At 54.0% G+C, this 17,250-nt stretch overlaps 11 protein-coding genes across 19 annotated transcripts; 3 read left to right on the forward strand and 8 right to left on the reverse strand.

Annotated features, from left to right (window-relative positions):
* Positions 1–109: 109 nt before the first annotated feature.
* On the reverse strand, positions 110–3,356 carry KVP18_004467 (uncharacterized protein; the record flags this gene model as incomplete). 4 transcript variants are annotated; one of them, XM_067957112.1, is made up of 7 exons in its annotated part: positions 110–484; positions 509–1,001; positions 1,030–1,267; positions 1,294–1,999; positions 2,026–2,083; positions 2,110–2,300; positions 2,334–3,356. In XM_067957112.1, the coding sequence occupies 7 exons, from the start codon at positions 3,354–3,356 to the stop codon at positions 110–112; spliced, it is 3,084 nt and encodes a 1,027-aa protein (XP_067812154.1). The 4 variants fall into 4 exon arrangements, with proteins under 4 accessions (XP_067812154.1, XP_067812155.1, XP_067812152.1 ...); XM_067957113.1 differs by lacking the exons at positions 1,030–1,267; positions 1,294–1,999; positions 2,026–2,083; positions 2,110–2,300; positions 2,334–3,356 and having other exon boundaries at positions 110–973; XM_067957110.1 differs by lacking the exons at positions 110–484; positions 509–1,001; positions 1,030–1,267; ... (1 more) ...; positions 2,110–2,300; positions 2,334–3,356 and having other exon boundaries at positions 1,286–1,903.
* Positions 3,357–3,467: 111 nt separating this feature from the next.
* KVP18_005239 (uncharacterized protein) lies at positions 3,468–4,307 on the forward strand (the record flags this gene model as incomplete). The annotated part of the gene is made up of 1 exon (XM_067949637.1): positions 3,468–4,307. The coding sequence occupies one exon, from the start codon at positions 3,468–3,470 to the stop codon at positions 4,305–4,307; it is 840 nt and encodes a 279-aa protein (XP_067812175.1).
* KVP18_004468 (uncharacterized protein) lies at positions 4,059–4,262 on the reverse strand (the record flags this gene model as incomplete). Its single annotated transcript, XM_067957114.1, has 1 exon — positions 4,059–4,262. One exon carries the CDS (start codon positions 4,260–4,262, stop codon positions 4,059–4,061), a length of 204 nt encoding a protein of 67 aa, XP_067812156.1.
* On the reverse strand, positions 4,300–7,361 carry KVP18_004465 (uncharacterized protein; the record flags this gene model as incomplete). 3 transcript variants are annotated; one of them, XM_067957107.1, is made up of 3 exons in its annotated part: positions 4,331–4,345; positions 4,387–5,877; positions 5,931–7,361. In XM_067957107.1, 3 exons carry the CDS (start codon positions 7,359–7,361, stop codon positions 4,331–4,333), a joined length of 2,937 nt encoding a protein of 978 aa, XP_067812149.1. The 3 variants fall into 3 exon arrangements, with proteins under 3 accessions (XP_067812148.1, XP_067812149.1, XP_067812147.1); XM_067957106.1 differs by lacking the exon at positions 5,931–7,361 and having other exon boundaries at positions 4,300–5,910; XM_067957105.1 differs by lacking the exons at positions 4,331–4,345; positions 4,387–5,877 and having other exon boundaries at positions 5,925–7,361.
* Positions 7,362–7,381: 20 nt separating this feature from the next.
* KVP18_004469 (uncharacterized protein) lies at positions 7,382–9,559 on the reverse strand (the record flags this gene model as incomplete). Of its 3 annotated transcripts, XM_067957115.1 has the most annotated exons (2): positions 7,382–8,277; positions 8,305–9,559. In XM_067957115.1, the coding sequence occupies 2 exons, from the start codon at positions 9,557–9,559 to the stop codon at positions 7,382–7,384; spliced, it is 2,151 nt and encodes a 716-aa protein (XP_067812157.1). The 3 variants fall into 3 exon arrangements, with proteins under 3 accessions (XP_067812157.1, XP_067812158.1, XP_067812159.1); XM_067957116.1 differs by lacking the exon at positions 8,305–9,559 and having other exon boundaries at positions 7,382–8,155; XM_067957117.1 differs by lacking the exon at positions 7,382–8,277 and having other exon boundaries at positions 8,285–9,559.
* A 39-nt stretch (positions 9,560–9,598) lies between these two features.
* On the reverse strand, positions 9,599–10,471 carry KVP18_004477 (uncharacterized protein; the record flags this gene model as incomplete). The annotated part of the gene is made up of 1 exon (XM_067957127.1): positions 9,599–10,471. The coding sequence occupies one exon, from the start codon at positions 10,469–10,471 to the stop codon at positions 9,599–9,601; it is 873 nt and encodes a 290-aa protein (XP_067812168.1).
* A 75-nt stretch (positions 10,472–10,546) lies between these two features.
* Positions 10,547–11,728, forward strand: KVP18_004472 (uncharacterized protein; the record flags this gene model as incomplete). Of its 2 annotated transcripts, none has more annotated exons than XM_067957121.1 (1): positions 10,547–11,728. In XM_067957121.1, one exon carries the CDS (start codon positions 10,547–10,549, stop codon positions 11,726–11,728), a length of 1,182 nt encoding a protein of 393 aa, XP_067812162.1. The 2 variants fall into 2 exon arrangements, with proteins under 2 accessions (XP_067812162.1, XP_067812163.1); XM_067957122.1 differs by having other exon boundaries at positions 10,586–11,728.
* Positions 11,729–11,839: 111 nt separating this feature from the next.
* Positions 11,840–13,828, reverse strand: KVP18_004481 (uncharacterized protein; the record flags this gene model as incomplete). The annotated part of the gene is made up of 1 exon (XM_067957132.1): positions 11,840–13,828. The coding sequence occupies one exon, from the start codon at positions 13,826–13,828 to the stop codon at positions 11,840–11,842; it is 1,989 nt and encodes a 662-aa protein (XP_067812173.1).
* Positions 13,829–13,852: 24 nt separating this feature from the next.
* KVP18_004475 (uncharacterized protein) lies at positions 13,853–14,713 on the reverse strand (the record flags this gene model as incomplete). The annotated part of the gene is made up of 1 exon (XM_067957125.1): positions 13,853–14,713. One exon carries the CDS (start codon positions 14,711–14,713, stop codon positions 13,853–13,855), a length of 861 nt encoding a protein of 286 aa, XP_067812166.1.
* Positions 14,714–14,752: 39 nt separating this feature from the next.
* Positions 14,753–15,754, reverse strand: KVP18_004478 (uncharacterized protein; the record flags this gene model as incomplete). Its single annotated transcript, XM_067957128.1, has 1 exon — positions 14,753–15,754. The coding sequence occupies one exon, from the start codon at positions 15,752–15,754 to the stop codon at positions 14,753–14,755; it is 1,002 nt and encodes a 333-aa protein (XP_067812169.1).
* Positions 15,755–15,893: 139 nt separating this feature from the next.
* Positions 15,894–16,934, forward strand: KVP18_004482 (uncharacterized protein; the record flags this gene model as incomplete). Its single annotated transcript, XM_067957133.1, has 1 exon — positions 15,894–16,934. The coding sequence occupies one exon, from the start codon at positions 15,894–15,896 to the stop codon at positions 16,932–16,934; it is 1,041 nt and encodes a 346-aa protein (XP_067812174.1).
* Between the last annotated feature and the right edge of the window lie 316 nt (positions 16,935–17,250).

Raw genomic sequence — 17,250 nt, forward strand, 5'->3', positions numbered from 1 at the left:
GCGTATATTGAGGAAACACATGCGATCGTACCTCTTGTAAGCGTTAACATGGAACACGGAGTCATTGTTGACGCGCAAGTTAATGCAGATAACGAGGCCTCACATGTAATCATGAAGGTCTTCGGCTAGCCGCGTCGCGCTTACACAGTATTTCCAACAACTCCCTTGTCGATGCGTTGTCCAGCGGGTTCGTGGGGTCTCCTAACTCCGCGGTGAGGATTTCATCGATCTCCTTCAGGTGACCCTTTATGGCCTTGAGATCTGACGAAGATGCAGAGGCAGACCGAACCTCGCACTCAATGTCAGAGTGCCTGTGTGACGTAGATTCCCCAGTCTGCTTATGGGTGGAGCTGCTCTCGCGCCGGTTTTGGAGAGCCTCCTTCACGTCGGCACGAGAGCGAGTAGGCCGGTCCAGCAGTCTCTCGTTCATGTTACCTCGAGACAGACTGGACTCTCGGAGAATATCTGTGGTGTCGTCACGAGACTGACTTGGCTCAGCCGAGCTCACAGTGCCTAGGAGCCGGTCTACCAAAGCCTCCAGACGTGGTTCACGACGCGACTGGCTGGTGCTGGTAACAGATCCCAGTAACCGGCAAGCCACAGGCCCTCCTACGAGGCGCAACCATATCTCTTGGAGCATCTCACCCGTGAATAATTCGACAGCTCTTCTGATGCTTTCAAAGTAGGTAGGCCCAGTCCAGTTGAGGAGGAACCGATCACTGCCACTACACTGAGAGTGGAGAATGGACGGAGTGAGCAGGAAAGACGCGATCATCTTCGTCGACGATAGAAATATCGCGTACATCGACACCGTCAATTGCAGCAGGCTGCCAGTGATTATGAAAACACTTCCAGTCCAACCATGCTCGCTATCAAAAGGAAGTTGGTGAATTGCGTTGAAAACCGGGGGCTTCATGGGTGGCAGGCTCCAGGAGTAGACCCATACTAGGGGGTAGGCTGCCAAGGCCAGCATGGCCAAAGTGTACAGAAGAATAGGGATGCTGCTTCATATCCCCACCCTACCCTCACTATAGTGCACGGACGAAGAAGCGCTCTTCGTCTCGCTTGATGCAACGTCCGACAAAGGCTGCCAGCAGGGTTCTGAGACGCGCTAGCAGTTGCAGCCGATCTGGGTGTGGGTTGAAGCATGCAGAGATGGAGACCTCCGATTTGGTGGCCTCAATGTGGTTGCAGAACGCGCGGAAAGACACTCGGAGATTCTCACTTACGTCTCGATACATGCTGGGCAGACTTCCCCAGTCGAAATCTGTGTTCCAGGAACCAGCTACCCACCATCTTCTGGCTTGGTCAGCACTCGGGGGCCTGAGTGGCTGAGGATCTTCTCGTTCACAGCAGCGACATCTAGCGGATCCTCCAGCGGAGGCAAGCAGTCGAAATTCAAGTTGGCGGCCACAAACAACCGACTCAGATCCGTAGATTCCAGTCTGGGGGCCAAACGCCACAGGCTTGCTTTAATGCAGTGGAAACACATCAACGTGACGTACTCGTGAAGGATCCGGAACTGACACCTGATCACCAAGAATGTCGTCCACATTATCACAATGTGCGCCAAACTTAGTACGAAGAAGTAGATCTGGAACTCGTTCAGACTCTCATAATCCAATGGAGCATTCTCCTGGACCAGCTTCTGCCCGACTGATTCGAGGTGCTCCACCTTTTCCACAACGCTGGACTCCTTCACTGTTTGGAGAATGTCAAGCGGCGGGGGCGCCACTGCAGAGTATGCTGACTTGGCGCTCGTACCAAGACCTGACCGAGTCCTTCTCTTCAGGTCGCGGTAACTCAAAGGTTGAGATTTTCGGAACCACGGCTCGCCTCGAAACCGGATAACGTCTGCATGCAAGAGGCTCGTACTGAACAGCCAGAGTAGCGACGCAAGCATCAACACTGACGCTACCGTTTTCAGCTTAAACTGGATCTTGCCAGTCTTCAGAGGGAGGTAGTGCAGTGGGTTGTCCGCGCCTCCAGTGTCCCGCGGCTGTTGTTGAGCCAATCGAGACTCACCAAAATTAAACTGTGCCCGCTGCTTGGTGCTCGAGGAGACACTGCTCTGCTTGAATGCCTGTGTCTGTCTCCTCCGGTTCTCACAGCCACTCTGTTCCGGGCACAAACAAAAAGTGGCTGAGCATCCAACTCTCCGAGATGCGCAAGCGAATCTGCGACAAACTGGCACTAATATCAAACTGGTCCCTTGGCAAGGCTACATTCTGTTCAGACATATGTAAAGAGTGGCCGAAATCGTCCACCCAAGCACGAATATCCTCGTTGAAATCATTGGGCTCAATCAATGGCACGTACGACATTTAATTCACCGGCAAATCATCAGCCTCCTGAGCCACAGCCTCGAGCTCTTCCTTGAGCCGCGCAGGTCCGCCATTATCGACCAGCTGCTTGACGACATCCAGGCCGCCCACAAGCGATCCGTTGCTATACAGTTGCGGGTAAGTGGGCCATTCGAACACCTCCTTTAGTCCAGCACGGACATCGTCGTCGCTCAAGATATCGAAGTAATCGTAGTCCACACCACACGTCCCCAAAATCTCTACCATCTTGCGAGAGAAGCCGCAGAATGGCTGCTGCGGATTGCCTTTCATAAAAAGCATTACAGGAGCTTTGCGCACCAGTTTCCTTAAGTCTACGATGCGTTGGCCCTTGTGCTTCTCCACGGCCTCCCAAAGCACGACATCCAGCGTGCCAGTCTCACTCATCTGCCGCATAATATCGACACCCCCAATCAACTCGCCCTCGGCGTACAGCTGCGGATAAGTGGGCCAGTCCCCGAACTCCTTGAGGCCCTCGCGAACCTCAGGGTTCTTCAGGATGTCGAACGTCGCATAGGGGAGATCCTTAATGCTGTTAAGAATGTCGATCGCTCCGCGTGAGAACTTACAGAACGGATGGGCCTTGTTTCCTTTCATGAATATGAGCACTGGCTGGCTGTGGACCAGCTCTTGCAGGGAGCTGAACAGCTCCTTTTTCCGCTCCGCCGCAGTCATCTTGCTGTTTGCGACATCCGCGTCATAGATGCCGTTTGCTGTGTCCTGCACAAGCTTCACAAGCTCCTGAATCTGGGGTCCTACGATACGCCCGGTCTCCACCTTGTCCTTGAACACCACCACAGTCGGGACTTCGGTCACAGCGAGGTGCGTGGTCAAATTCGGACTGACCTGGTCGCACACGACGAAGGTAAAGGCCAAGTCTGACTTCAACATCTCGACAACGTCCATAATCTGCTGGGACGGCTCGTGGTCGCGCGTGATGTGCACGAAAACCAGGCTTCCAGAAGACTCCTTCAGAGCCTCATCGAATTGAACCTTTGTCGTTACCTCGATCATTGGAAAAACCTCCAAATAGTGTTGTGCTTTGTGTTTGTAAATTTGTGGCGTGTCCTTCTGTCACGGGCTACTCAGAAGTAAATCACTGCAGAAAGGTCGAAACTGGGAATTATGTCGACACCCCTGGTCCTCATCGGTGACGAGGTCACCGATCTACCAGATTCCTACCTCACAGGCCACGGAGTCTATGAAGACGACGGTAAGGTTTTCGTGGCCCGAGTGGGGACGTTGGTGCACATCGAGAAGTTGGTGTACGTCAAGGCGCTGCATAGCCGCTACGAAGCCACAGTGGGCGACGTCGTCATTGGACGCGTGGCAGAGATACAGTCAAACAGGTGGATGCTGGACATCCAGGGCTCTCAGCGGGGGCAGCTGCCTCTGGGTTCAGTCTGGATCCCTGGCAGCGAACAGAGGATCAAAACCGACTCCGATCAGTTAAAGATGCGAGAACACTTCCAAGAGAGCGACTTGGTGCTCTGTGAGGTGCAACGAGTGCAACAAGACAACCAGTCGGTCAGTTTGCACACGCGTAGTTCACGTTACGGACGTCTAGAGAACGGCTGCCTGACAATCGTTCCATGCGAGCTGGTTCCCAGCCAAGAGAAGCACATGGAGCTCTACCCCAACGGTGTGTACGTTATTCTTGGACGCAACGGCTACATTTGGACGGGATCGCCTCCAATCGAAAGCGACGAAGACGCACTAAATTCCGCCGTCCATGAGGCTCATGTGTACCGAGAAGTGACGAGAGACCTTCGTGTGCCCATCATACGAACCCGCAATTGCATTCGGATCCTCGCTGACAATCAGGTGGCCATCAATAAGAAGAACATCCTTGCTCTCTGCGCTCTCTCCGTCAACGAAGACCTTCCAGTCTCGCGACTGCTGGATCCATGCGTAGGACATGGGCTGGTGCGACGTGCCCTATATGCGAGTTCCGTGCCTAGCTGACGAATTGTTTAAAACCGCGATCATCACCATGAGGTGTTCTGGGTGTATCGCTCGAGCCAGAAGAGGGGGGAGCCACCACCACGGAGGGGATTGACACCGTTGATGCAGAGGGTGACAGTAGTTGCGAGATTTCGGACTGAAGGTGAGATGTCGACTTGGGCAGTTCGACTGAAGCCTCGCGATCATTTACCTGTAGCCCGTAGGCCTCAAGCGGCACGATGTCGGAGAGGGCGAAATACACAGGAATCAGGCATAGCAGCGACAGGAGTATCCCCGTGTACATCTGATACTCGTACTTGAACTGGTCAAGCAGATCTGTCGACCACGCTACTGCCGCTCCTAACGACTGCACTCCTTTGTAGCACGCAGCATACATGACGTTTTTGGAGGTGTCCTCTCCAGCAGCTGCTCCCATCAGCCAGTAGCAGTACGACTGGAAGACGGAGTCTTGCATTCCCATCAAGAGAAACGCCAGGCAGGGCCCTATGTACTGTGAGAACTCGACCATGTCGATGTCGCAGCCGATCTCGTAGCGCTCTCCAGGTTCGCAAGGCGCCTGCCTCTTCGTGACGGAGGGGTCGGGATAGCACTGCCCCTCTCCCTTGTCCCAGCCGTTGTCGCATGTGAGAGCGTACGTTACGATCAGGGCACATACCCAGGCCGTGAGGACGAAGGACGCGTTTGTCACGTAGCCTGCGCAGCCGCGCTTGCGCATGGTCCAGGTTTTGCGGTCCGTCACCAGCTGCAACAACGTCGCGCCTATCATCTGGGCGGCCCAAAACAGCCCCGAGTTGAGCCCTCGCGTTCTAACGTTGAACAGCATGTTGTTAAAACCGCTGAACTCGTAGGTGTAGAACCAGTTAGAGGCGAAAAAAAATGGGAGCATCTTCAGGATAAAGGGATCCGTTACCGACAGTGCGGCAGCCTTAATCTCCTCGAGTGCGCCGGAGGAGGGTTTGAAGGTCACAGTGCTGTCATCTGAACGCCTAACTTCCGAGGGGCTAGCAAGAAGAATTCGGCTCAAAGCCGCACCTACAACCATTATCACTGTGAAGACACAGTAGGACGCGGGGTTGGCTTGGCCGGTGTCCTTAGACACATCCATGTTGAGCAGCATAGTGAGGAGCCCCCCAAAAACTCCTCCGAGGTTAAAGATTATCCAGAAATTCCGTATGAACAGGCCTTTTTCATCAGGCGTTGCGTACGCCATCATGATTGCCCCTTGAGCCGTCCAGAAGAGTCCAGCCCCACACCCGAGGACGGTGCCTCCTAGGGCTGCGACCCAGTCACCCTTGTCACTGAAGTACGCACAAACAGCGTACATGGCGTAGGTAAGACCACCTATCAGGAACATCATGCGCGGTCCGATGATGCTGAACGCCGCGCCGGAGAAGTAACCCACCACAGAGAAAAACCCGTAGAGCGTACTGTTCATGATCGCGCCTACGCGCGGATCACCAGACCCTGCAGCCCCCAGACCTGATAGGGCATTGAACATTCCGGGACCGGTAAAGGCCAGAACTCCCACGATGGCCACTTGGACGTTGGCGCTTTTAAGGCTATTACGGTCCTGTGAGCAATTGCACGACCGCCTGGAGACCATGATATCGAAAATATCTACACGTCATTATTTGTTCCCAGCTTCAGCAAAGGGATGCCCTTGTTGGGAGAGACCTCCTCCACCTCAACGACGTGCGAAATGGCGGCATGACATCCAATGAGGGCGATGTAGGACATTGCGATGCCCACGTATAACTGGAACTCGTACTTAAACTGCTTGATGAGGTCTGTTGACCACGCCACAGCAGCGCCGACCGATTGGATTCCTTTATAGCTGGCGGCGAACTGAATGTTGCGAGTGTCGTCAGCGCCAGCAGCTGCTCCCATGAGCCAATAGCAGTACGACTGGAAGACGGAGTCTCGGATTCCCATGATGACGTACGCGATGATAGGCAAGAGAACCTTCTTCGTGTTTAGGTACAGGTCGTAGTCGCATCCCAAGGCGTAGCGTTCGCCCACACCGCACGGGGGGAGGGCCACGAGTACATCGGGGTCAGGAATACAGACGCCTGCGCCTTTTTCCCAGTTGTGGGGGCAGTCACAAGTAAACTGCACCGCCAAGGCGCCAGCCCAGGCGAGCGTGTTGAAGGCCAGATTCAACCAGAAGCCCGTCTTTCCGCGGCGGTACATGGACCAGTCCTTGTGGTTGGTACTCAAGTCCATAAGGGTGGCCCCCAGCATTTGTGCCAGCCAAAACAGCCCCGAGTTGAGCCCTCGCGTTCTAACGTTGAACAGCATGTTGTTAAAACCGCTGAACTCGTAGGTGTAGAACCAGTTAGAGGCGAAAAAGTAGGGGATCATCTTCAGTACAAAGGGATCGAGGACGCCGAGAGCGGCGGCCTTGATTTCCTGCAAGGCACTTCCTGCCTTCACGAACTTTATGGGTTTTCCATCGCTTTTTATCACTGCGGAGGGCGACACTAACATAACGCTGCTCGACAGGGCTGCTAAGACCATCGCCACAATGAAGACAAAGTAGGACGTGGGGTTGGCCTCCCCTGTGTCCTTGTCAAGGTCCATGTTCAGAAACATGGTTAGGAAGCCCCCAAAAACTCCTCCGAGATTAAAGATTATCCAAAAATTTCGTATGAACCGTCCTTGTTCATCTGCTGTCGAGTACGCCATCATGATTGCCCCTTGAGCCGTCCAGAAGAGTCCAGCCCCACACCCGAGGACGGTGCCTCCTAGGGCTGCGACCCAGTCACCCTTGTCACTGAAGTACGCACATATAGCGTAAACGGCGTAGGAAAGTCCGCCCACGCAAAACAACGGCTTCGGCCCGAAAAATTTGAAGAAGACTCCTGAGAAGTAGCCGACGACAGAGAAGAAGCAGTAGAGAGTGCTGTTCATGATAGCCGCGACGACCGGATCGCTTGATCCTGCTGCTCCCAGGCCAGTGAGAGCGTTGAAAAGACCAGGACCGGCGAAAGCGAGCAGGCCCACGATGAGTGCCTGGACCCTCGCTTTACGGAGACGCGTGACGAAAGAGGACATGATTTCGGATAAAGGGTGATTCACACGTCAAACGCACATATCGCTCGCAGCAAGCCTTTGGCTTCCTCCTTCTTCACGTAAACTTGGACATTGCCTTTGGCGGTCACGATTCCGGGGAGCGCGGGCATGTGCGTGGATGCGATATCTCGTAGTGGGGAGGTGGTAGCCCAAAACGGTTTAGGCGTGTGGCTTTCCGTAGGCTCAGGAGACGCCACAATAGGGAGGATTGGAGGGGGGCACGGAACGAGAGCCACAGCTCCTGCCTCCAGCAGTCCGCGAGTGCGGCAGGAATCCAAATTGTAGATGGCGCCCCTTCGCTCCAGGTCCAGCAAGTCCCATCGACAAAAATTGTGGTCACCAGTCAAAAGCGCCACGGTTGCCTGCAAGTTCACGAATACCACCCTTCGAACCATATAGGGCACCAGGTGCTGGATGCCCTCAAGCGTCAGCCGGTGCGCGAAGCGCGCGCACTCACTGTGCAGATTGGAGTCCACGCGCTCGAAGGCGCGAACGCCTCCGTGAACCCACACTGTGTAGCGGGAACAACCTGTAAGCTTACGGCCTATTTTCTTTTCGGTGAAGATGCGGCCGATGTTCTCTGACGCGAGAAATATACGCTTCTCGATTCCTTCGCGGAAGATGAAGTTTTGCTGTGTCAACTGAAGGCAGAACTCGGCTGGGTTCAAGCCGTTTAGAGCGTCCACTCGGAGGTCAGTGCCGCTCCAGTCGCAGCTCGCCTCTGTCTCGGAAATCAGAGTGTTTCTGGTGGGGTGGTCCCACTCACTCCAGCCCATGAAATCAGAAAGAGAAGCGAAGTCGGCAGGGGACAGGTACTGGTAGTCATGAGTCAACTGCCCCAGCAGATATCGACCCGTGTTGCTCTTGCCGACAGGCCGCTTATGCTTGGGGTTGGAGTCTGTGTTTTAGGGGCTCTTCCACTCACTCTCCTTGACCTCGCGGGAACGCAGTTTGGTGCGAACCGCGGCGTTGGCGTCTTTTTGGAGCAGTGCAACGAAGAAGCCGCCAGTGTCGTTGTGGTGGGGCAGCAGGCGAGCTGTTCTACTCAGATCCATGTCACGTGGAAACATAGACGGAGGCAGTTTCTCACTGCTCTCACGATGGAAAACGAGTTTCCCATCAGAAAGCGTTCCTGGAGTCCAAGTTCTCAGGCCCCGAGCCAGAGTGATGCCGGGCACTCTGGAGTGCACGTCCACCAATGACAGGTTGTCATGGTCGGTCAAAACGGAGGAGACGACTGCTTCGTCCTCCACGGGATTCAGTGAACACGTCGAGTACACCACCTCTCCACCAGGTTTCACCAGTTGCGCTGCGCGTGTCAGGATGGCTAGCTGCTTAACGTGTAAGGAGTTGCCACTTTCGGGACTCCATTTCTTCCAAATGTCGGCGTTCTTACGCATAGTTCCATCGCCAGAGCACAGCACGTCAGCCTGGATACAGTCGAAGCCCAGTGGCTTCCCGTTGACGGCAATCGAGGGGAAAATGGCGGCATCCCAACACGTTACACCCATGGCCGGGCTACCGGCTCTGTCAAGCTGGTGAGACAGCATCCCTGCCCGCTTGACGTCCACGTCGTTGGCCAGCACGGCGCCTGTCGGTACAGGCACACCCACATGCACCTTGCCGACAGGAGCAGCGCTACGGGAGGCGATGTAATCCCACAACATCATGTCTAGCAGTTCGCTGGTTTTGCTACCGGGGGCTGCGCACATGTCCAATATGACGTGGTTGGGCCGGATCATCAGCGCCAGAGGCGGAATCATCGACGCGGTCTCTTGGCGAACCAACCCACCCCGCAGGTCCTCAGCTACTAGAAAAGCCTTCAGGTGGGCCATCTCTGGCTTTCGCTTGATGACGAAGCGGCTCATTTGCCACTGGTAAGCCAGCTGGTGGGGCACCAGCGCCAGCTGCTGAGCACCCTCGCCGCCGTCGACTACATGACGCGCCAGTTCCGTCCTCAGCCAACCGGAGAGCGGCGCCGCCGCCGTGATGCGCACCGAGGTGTGCAGACACTTCTTCAGCGTGGCCATCATGTCCGGGAACTCAGTCTCCGGACAGATTTCGAGAGCCAGGTAGAATTCCTCAAAAAGAGGACTCTCCAATGGGTTCGCTATGTAGTCTACCCGCGGGACCTTCTCCGGACGTGGCACCTCAGTTGGAGGGGTTTTTCGGCGTGGCATAATCTGTGTTTACACAATGACAGACAAAGTCAGACTCTTCTACTCTTGTGCATCCTCCACTATGGGTGGGTACCTGATAGGTGACACGCGCTCGTGCTCGTGGTGGTCGCAGTGTTCTTGCACCAGGAAGCAGTACTGAACGAAGTTTACCAGGAACTTGTGGAAGTCAGGATGATAGTTGGAGTTGTTGTGGTCGTTGTATGGCTTATCTCGTATCCAGAATGGTTTAGCTACCAACCGCGTCTGCCTGTTGTGCTGTTTGTACATTTCTTCGACGTGGAACATGGGCACCAGCATGTCTTCATCGCCATGAACAAAATAGACGGGACAAAAAATGTGCTGCATCCTCTCTGCAGACGAAAAATAGTCGCCCATCCGCTTGAATCCTTTCAGTTGGCTGCGTTGGCCGAGTCCGATGCTGTAAATCGAGCGGAACCCATTCTGGAAAACCAGCCCTCCCACAGGGTACTCACTAGCGATATAGGCCGCCACGGCTGAACCCAGCGAGCGACCCCACACGATTATACGGTTGCTAGCGATTTTCTTGTTGGTTGTGATCCAGTCGTAGGCGCCTATTGCGGCATCGTAGCATCCTTGCTCGCTGCACGCCGTCTTACCAGCCACCATACCATATCCAGGGTATTCCATACAGAGAACGTTGCAGCTAGTCCGGCGGACCAGTTCTCGCATGTAGCTTCCGAGTTCTCCGATCTCTTCCGCATTGGCGTGGAAATAAAGTATCGTAAAGGTCGAGTCATCGCCACAGGTGAAAAAAAGGAACGGAAGGTTGATACCCTGTGGAGTTCGAAGCCACTCTAAATATTGTTGGTGACGGGTCTTCAGATTGGCGGTTTTGGGTGGCTGAAAGACGGCTAAGTCCAGAGCGTGGCCTGCGTAGTGAGCGTTACCCATAATGACGATATCCTCGTCACCATATGCAACCAGTTTTTTGGCATCAGGCTTTCGCGATGCGAATCGTTGGTGCACATGCGTTGGTGGGCAACTATCTTAGTGGTTCCAGCTTTTATGGCGCCGACGGCGACCACGTACGATGAACGCAATCCAGAAGCCCTTTTTACGCTTGAGACCCCATCGAGCGAGTCCCCTGACCTACCTGTCTTCATGCGCCGTCAGTTCCTGTCAAAATACGAAGGCAGCGCCCACCAGCTTCGGTATCAGCACCATATCACCCTCCGCCCTAAGACGAGGCCAGATGGCTTGCCCTCCTTGCACTTTGCAAATCTGGGTAAGCCCATCCGTGTACGATTCGCAATGCGACCCAGGCAGCAGAGGCTGGAGGTACAGCTCACTGACGAGACCGCCGCCCAGCTGGTGCATCTCAACTCCGAGCAGGTTTTACGGAGCAAACTGGAAGTGGTCTACGAGGCTTATCTCGGCACCAAATCCAGAAACATAGAGGAGTCGTGCAGGACTGGGCAATTGGGGCGCGCAGCGTGTACTAAGGAGCTGCAGAGGTTGAAGGGCGCCGTTCTGGCTGGGTGGGTGACCTTGAGGCAAAGTCTTCGGTGCGAGTACCACGCGGACGCATACGGTAATGGCGAACCGATTCTTAATCGGCTCTTGGTGGCACACGTTAAAGTGGCAGCCCAATCGCCTGGAGCCACAGACCCTCAGTCGAAGGTTAACGTCGCCTGGGTTGGTGAAGACTTCGACTTCCCTCTGACTCTATTGCCGTCCGAAGCGGCAGAGGCATCGGCTACACTTAGGAAGGGAACTCGCACTCAGTTTCCCTGTCGGGCCGCAGCCGTCCTCAAAACTGTTCCTATGGTTGGATCCACCAAGCCAGCCAAACCCTGCGTCAAGGTTCCAGACACCCTTCTGGACTCCCGTTCCAAAGTGAGCTCCACGAACCTAGCAATCATGACCTGTATGGCGGCCTACCCCGTTGGCACGACCGCCTTTCTGTTCGACCATCTGGATGACGGCACCAGGATAACCGAAGCCGCCATCGACCGCGACTTCAAACGCTGGCTTCACGGCGAAAAGCCAGCTCCGTTGACTTCCAAGTTCAAGCGCTTAGTTCGAGCCACGTGCAAACCTACTGGTTGGGACTTTGAGGAGACCACCGAGGACGTCGACGCGGCATACGCCGACTGCGACAGTCATACTGCTGCTTTCGACCCTACGCCCGCTGACTACGGTTACTAACATGCATAAACGACGTTCTCACGATACATTGGACGTACAGGCTCATTTATACTTGATTGCTTTCAGGCTCATTTATACTTGAATCTCGACGATATAATACTTAATGATTATTTACAGAAGAAACAGCGAGGTGAGCAAGGTGAGAGTTCCCACCACTGCGGCAGCTGCGCCATTCGTCCCAAATCGATCCTCTACGCAGGGAAGGATCCACTCGCAGTCCTTATTTGGTTCTGTGAAATCGATGATGTTGTCGAAGACGGTCATCTGGTCCGTGTGCATCTTAGAGGAGTCGGATATTTTCCAGCAGTAGCCCCATCCTCCCGCACCTGCGAGGGGGTCTCCCGCAATGTAGTGATGGGTGACGACAGAGTATTCTTGGTCGAATAACACTGTCGTCCAGCAATTACAATCGAAAATGGGATAAGGGTAACGTTTCCCTGTTTGCAGGTGACCAGCGAGACACTGGTTGATCTGCACAGTGATTCGGTCGTCGTACACCACGTTTCCACATGAGTCCAGGTGGGCGCGCTCTACGTCACGCGAGGCCTCAGCCCCACAGAACTCTCTCACAGTGGCCCGCTCGGCGTTGAGAATTCGAATGCCACTGAAAGAGAACTTAAAGTCGGCAACGCTCCATTTTTGCAGCCCCCACTCGATGTTGTGGATCAGGTTGCGTCCAGACACCTTAACGTACGTTAGAAAATTCACATACGGAAAGGCCTCAGCCAAGTTACCCCACGTCACAGACCCTTGGCGCAGCTCCTTCGTAGCATCTGACAGCGACACCTGAGGCAGGAAGGAATCGTTGGTGGGCTTGTAGGACAACATCGCATCCGCCGCTACCACCCCAGTCCCACAGAGCAGGGTGGTAGAGTCGCAGACCAGATCCTCCGGTGCCGTACATCGCTGGTCATTAAAAAGAGTTTCCAGCCGTAGCATGAATGGGGATATGGCTTCCTTCGCGTTAGCAGCCTGGATGGATGCGTTGTCCATGTCACTAAGCTCGGTCTCATCGGATCCGTTGCGAACTACGTACCTCCACTCGCCTTTATCGGCATCGCTTCGTGTCAAGTCGACAAGCACCTCTCCGACGGACCGGCTCCACTTGTAGTCCTGGTATAATGGTATCTGCTCAGTCATCATCGGGTAAGTGGCGTCGTGTAAGCTGCCATCCTTAGCCTTGTAAACGCATTTCACCCCCCAGTGCTCGCCGTCGTCGCACATCATGGTATGCGAGTGCCCGCTGAAGATGGCCATTACCTTTTCGGCATTGGCTTTCCCAGACGCGTTATTGGCAGATGTGCGGTAGTCAAAGATGGCACGCGAGATCTCCATATCAATGTCAATGTCGGTGTGGGTAACTAACACGATGCCGTCGAAGTCAGCAGGTTCGAGCGAATCGAGTACTCTTTTGATAGCACTCACCGGCTCCTGGAATTTGCAGTCCTTATCCACCACCTTCGCCACCTCGCGCATGTTCTCCAACACGACACCGATGGCGCCAAGCCTGAAGTCAGCCGTCTGGCAGTCAGTCACCTGCTCTAGGACGCCTTTGCCGTTGTTCTTGTAGCAGTACCTGGCGTAGTCCGCAGGGAACGGGGTTTTTACTTTTGGGACGGCGCAAGAGCCGCTGTCGAACTTGCAATTAGCGCAGAGAACGTCGGTCCCACTGTTTTGGATGAAGGAGAGGAGTTTTCCCAGATTGTCTTGGCCGTTGTCGAACTCGTGGTTGCCCACAACGAACACGTCAGACTTGAAGAACGGCCACATTGCTTGGAGCACCTCCCCCTCCTTTCCAAAGCCGCTCCACAGCGGAGTGCCCTGCATTTCATCACCAGCGTTGATGACGAACATTCCTGTCGGTCTCATCTCTGCGTCTTTTATGGTCTGTTGCCTCCGATTCTCGATGAACTGCGAGAGTCGGGGAACTCCTCCGATGCAATCACTAGTGCTCTCATCTGACACGCGACATAGAGAGCCATCTCGTTGGTGGTACTGAGCCCAGTGTGCGTGCTGGTCGTTCCAGTGAACAATTCTAAGTGTCGCTGGGTCAATGGCAGCAGCGGCTAGGGCGGCCATAGTTGGTAGACGTGTACGCATGACGAATTGTTAAATATAAGTTCACTAGTGGTGGCGGTCTCGAAAGTCGGCGATGATCTGTCTGAACTCGTTCTTCCGCCTCTCATGCTCGTACTTCTCTTCAGCAATTTGACGCTCAATTATCTGGCCTTCAGTCGTCATCCATGAGGGAATCAGACACATGGTCAACATCGGAGACATAATAGCCAGGAAAAGCGCCAGCAAGATGATCAAAAAGCCCTCGCCAAGGTCGAAAGGGGAGACATCTGCTACCAGCAACGGGACCACCTGGAAGTCTATGTTGAATCCGCGGTTGGCAAAGAACGTCACGAATCCCATGAGACAGAAGAAGCCTGATAGGGTCTGCAGAACCATGATAGAGTTCCGAGTCATCGATGATCTCTCAACCAGGAAGAACGCGATGATGGCAAAGGCGGCGAGGAGTTGCAATACGGCACCGAGCAGGAAAGTCACGGTCAGGAAATAGGAGAAGAAGAGCAATGTCTGTGCGGCATCACAGGCGTTCGCTCCGATGACCTGGAATATGTTGTCCGTGGCGCAGGCAATGTTAGCGAACTCCACCAGACGCTTCCCATTCAGACTGTCCACGAAGTTCGTGCAGAACTTTTGCAATGACGGCGGAGCCTGCACCATCCCAAACAACGGCCTACAGTCGGACTCCGCCTGGATTCCAAATAGTGAAAACTCTAAGCGAACGAAGGCGCTGAAGAACGAAATGACGCTTCGGTACACGTTAGGGGCAAATATGGATGACCCAACCACTCCCGCAGTGATCGCCGACAACAGGAATGCGAAGAACAGCATTCCCTTTCCTGAACGACGGGTGTTGGGCAGGTCCATTACGCGGTAGGCTCGCGGATCATGTTTCTCATAGCGATCCGCCATTTTGTGTGCCGTGTGCACCAGATGCACGTGAACATTATTTCAGGGTCGATATTGAATTACATCCATCTTGGTCGTGGCTTCCTTCTTTCTCATTACACTCCAGATCCTGGACAGCGTTCTCAAAAGGGATTGGTAGAGTTGGATGAGGGACAGGATAATCTGTTTGTGAATGATTTCCCTGCCTCTTCGTGCCTTTCTGTGAGCTTCCTCAAACGACATGCCCTCACAGTCGCAGGCTGCCATTGTCACCCAGTATTCGGTCACCACCATGACAAACAGACAGTAGAACCATACAAAAGGCAGCAAAAAGTAGATGGGCTGAGTGATAAACCTCGTTTGCTCGAAGAAAGCTCCGTAGTAGTCAAACCTAGTGAATCTGTCGGGTTGCACATCAATCAGCGTCATAGGTATCCAGCCAAGTAAGAAGTAGATTGGTGGCCATCTCAATGAATGCACCACTTGTCGTCGAACCGCCAGAGTTCGATGCCCAAGGTACCACACCCAGGTGCCATAAAACGCGATAGTTGTCCAATACCATGAAGCGGCGAAGAAAAGCACACCGACAGTACGAGCCACCATCAACGTCGACACGCCTCGGCATAGATTGAGTCCGACCATGCTGAAGAGCCACTCCTTAGGGTCACAGACCATCTCAGAGAGACGCCACATACCAACGCCCTTCAATGCGTCCTGGAAACGAACGCAGAAATGCAGCGTCGCTGCCGGAGGCGGTGCGAGCTGCGCCAACCCTCGGCAGTCGTTGGAGTAAAGAACCTGGTACGGAGTGAAGTCCAGCGCCACACGTGACTTCGCAGCGAAGCGAATCTCCAGAGTGAAAAGCCGACCGGCGAGCAAGAAGCATGAGTGCAGCGCCCAGAGCAGCCCAGTGGCCCATAGCGGAATCGTGGCGTTCATCCACAGCACAGCGTTGTATGTGCTGTCGTGGTAGAAGAGTGGCGCTGCGGCCGCTATGCGTTCGTTCCAAGCACGTCTTGATGGCGACAGCAGCTTATTACCAGCTGATTCTTCCTGATCCGACATCCGTGTGCACACAATATTTTATGCCTCGTTCTAAACCATCCGTGAATGTTCTTCATCTGCGACCGATTAATCCTGAGGGGTATTAATTTGGCCCGCCCCACAATTCCAGATAATAAACCCACCATCATTTAGGTTGTCAATGTCTTCTGTGCTATTCGCTCCCCGCTCTGACACTGTCTCAGAGGAAGTATCATCGCATATGAAGGAGCTTGAGGAGACAGAGCCAATACTGTCATTGGGTGCCATACGCACTTCGCTTTATCCTATCAAATATGGGGAGGCCTGGGAAATGTATAAGCAGCATGAGGCTTCGTACTGGACGGCTGAGGAACTAGATTTGGCTCAAGATTTGAAAGACTGGGAGCAATTGAAGGAAGATGAGCGACACTTCATCAAGATGGTACTGGCTTTTTTTTCTGCCAGTGACGGCATTGTGATGGAGAACCTGTCTGCAGGTTTCCTAGCAGATGTCAAGGTTCCGGAGTTTAGGTGTTACTACGCCTTTCAAAACCTGATGGAGAACATACACAGCGAAACCTACAGTCTTCTGATCGACGAGTATGTCAAGGACGGCGTGGAAAAGGATCGACTGTTTCGTGCCATCGAAACGGTGCACGCAGTGGAGCTAAAGGCGCGCTGGGCGGCCAAGTGGATGAACAAGAACAACTCTTTCGCAGAACGAGTCGTCGCATTCACAGCTGTGGAGGGAATTCTTTTCAGTGGGAGCTTCTGCGCCATTTTTTGGTTAAAGAAGCGAGGCCTGATGCCGGGACTTACCTTCAGCAACGAGCTCATTTCACGTGACGAGGGGATCCACACTGACTTTGGCTGCCTGCTGTACGGATACCTCGAGAACAAGCTGCCGGAGGAGTGTGTGCAGCAGATAATCCGTGAAGCCGTTGAGGCTGAACGAGTCTTCATCTGCGAATCTCTACCTTGTGCGCTGATCGGCATGAACTCCAAGCAGATGACGGCTTATATTGAGCACGTCGCAGATCGCTTACTCAACTGCCTTGGATGTGATAAGATATTCGGATCTGCCAATCCATTTGACTGGATGGAGTTGATATCAGTCCCCGGCAAGACTAACTTCTTCGAGAAGCGTGTCGGGGAATACCAGAAGTCAGGCGTTATGGCCACTAAGAAGGACCAGGTTTTCAAGACGAACGTCGACTTTTAAGTGCAATGCTAGTTGAAACAATATTCACCTTTTATGTCGGAATCCGACTCAGATGCACACCATGACCTCAGTTCCGAGGAACTCGATCAGCAATCCGTTCGAGAACCGACGAAGAAGCCATTGGATGGGTGGCAGGCTTACCACCGCGTCACTGTCGACGAGGACTCCTTGTTGAAAAATGTTAAGAGCAAGAGCTACCAGGAGAAGCTGAAGAAGGAACTGGCCGTTGCCGAGACGGCCGCCAAGCGACTCAAGATGTCCGAGGTGCTGCTTACTGAGCAAGGGGGAATTTTGGAACCTGAGGACGACGACCACC

Source organism: the organism of the source record quoted next (genome assembly GCF_019968955.1).
Source record: "MAG: Porospora cf. gigantea A chromosome Unknown PgA_NODE_168_length_31811_cov_362.324, whole genome shotgun sequence".
Taxonomy (NCBI): Eukaryota; Apicomplexa; class Conoidasida; order Eugregarinorida; family Porosporidae; genus Porospora; species Porospora cf. gigantea A.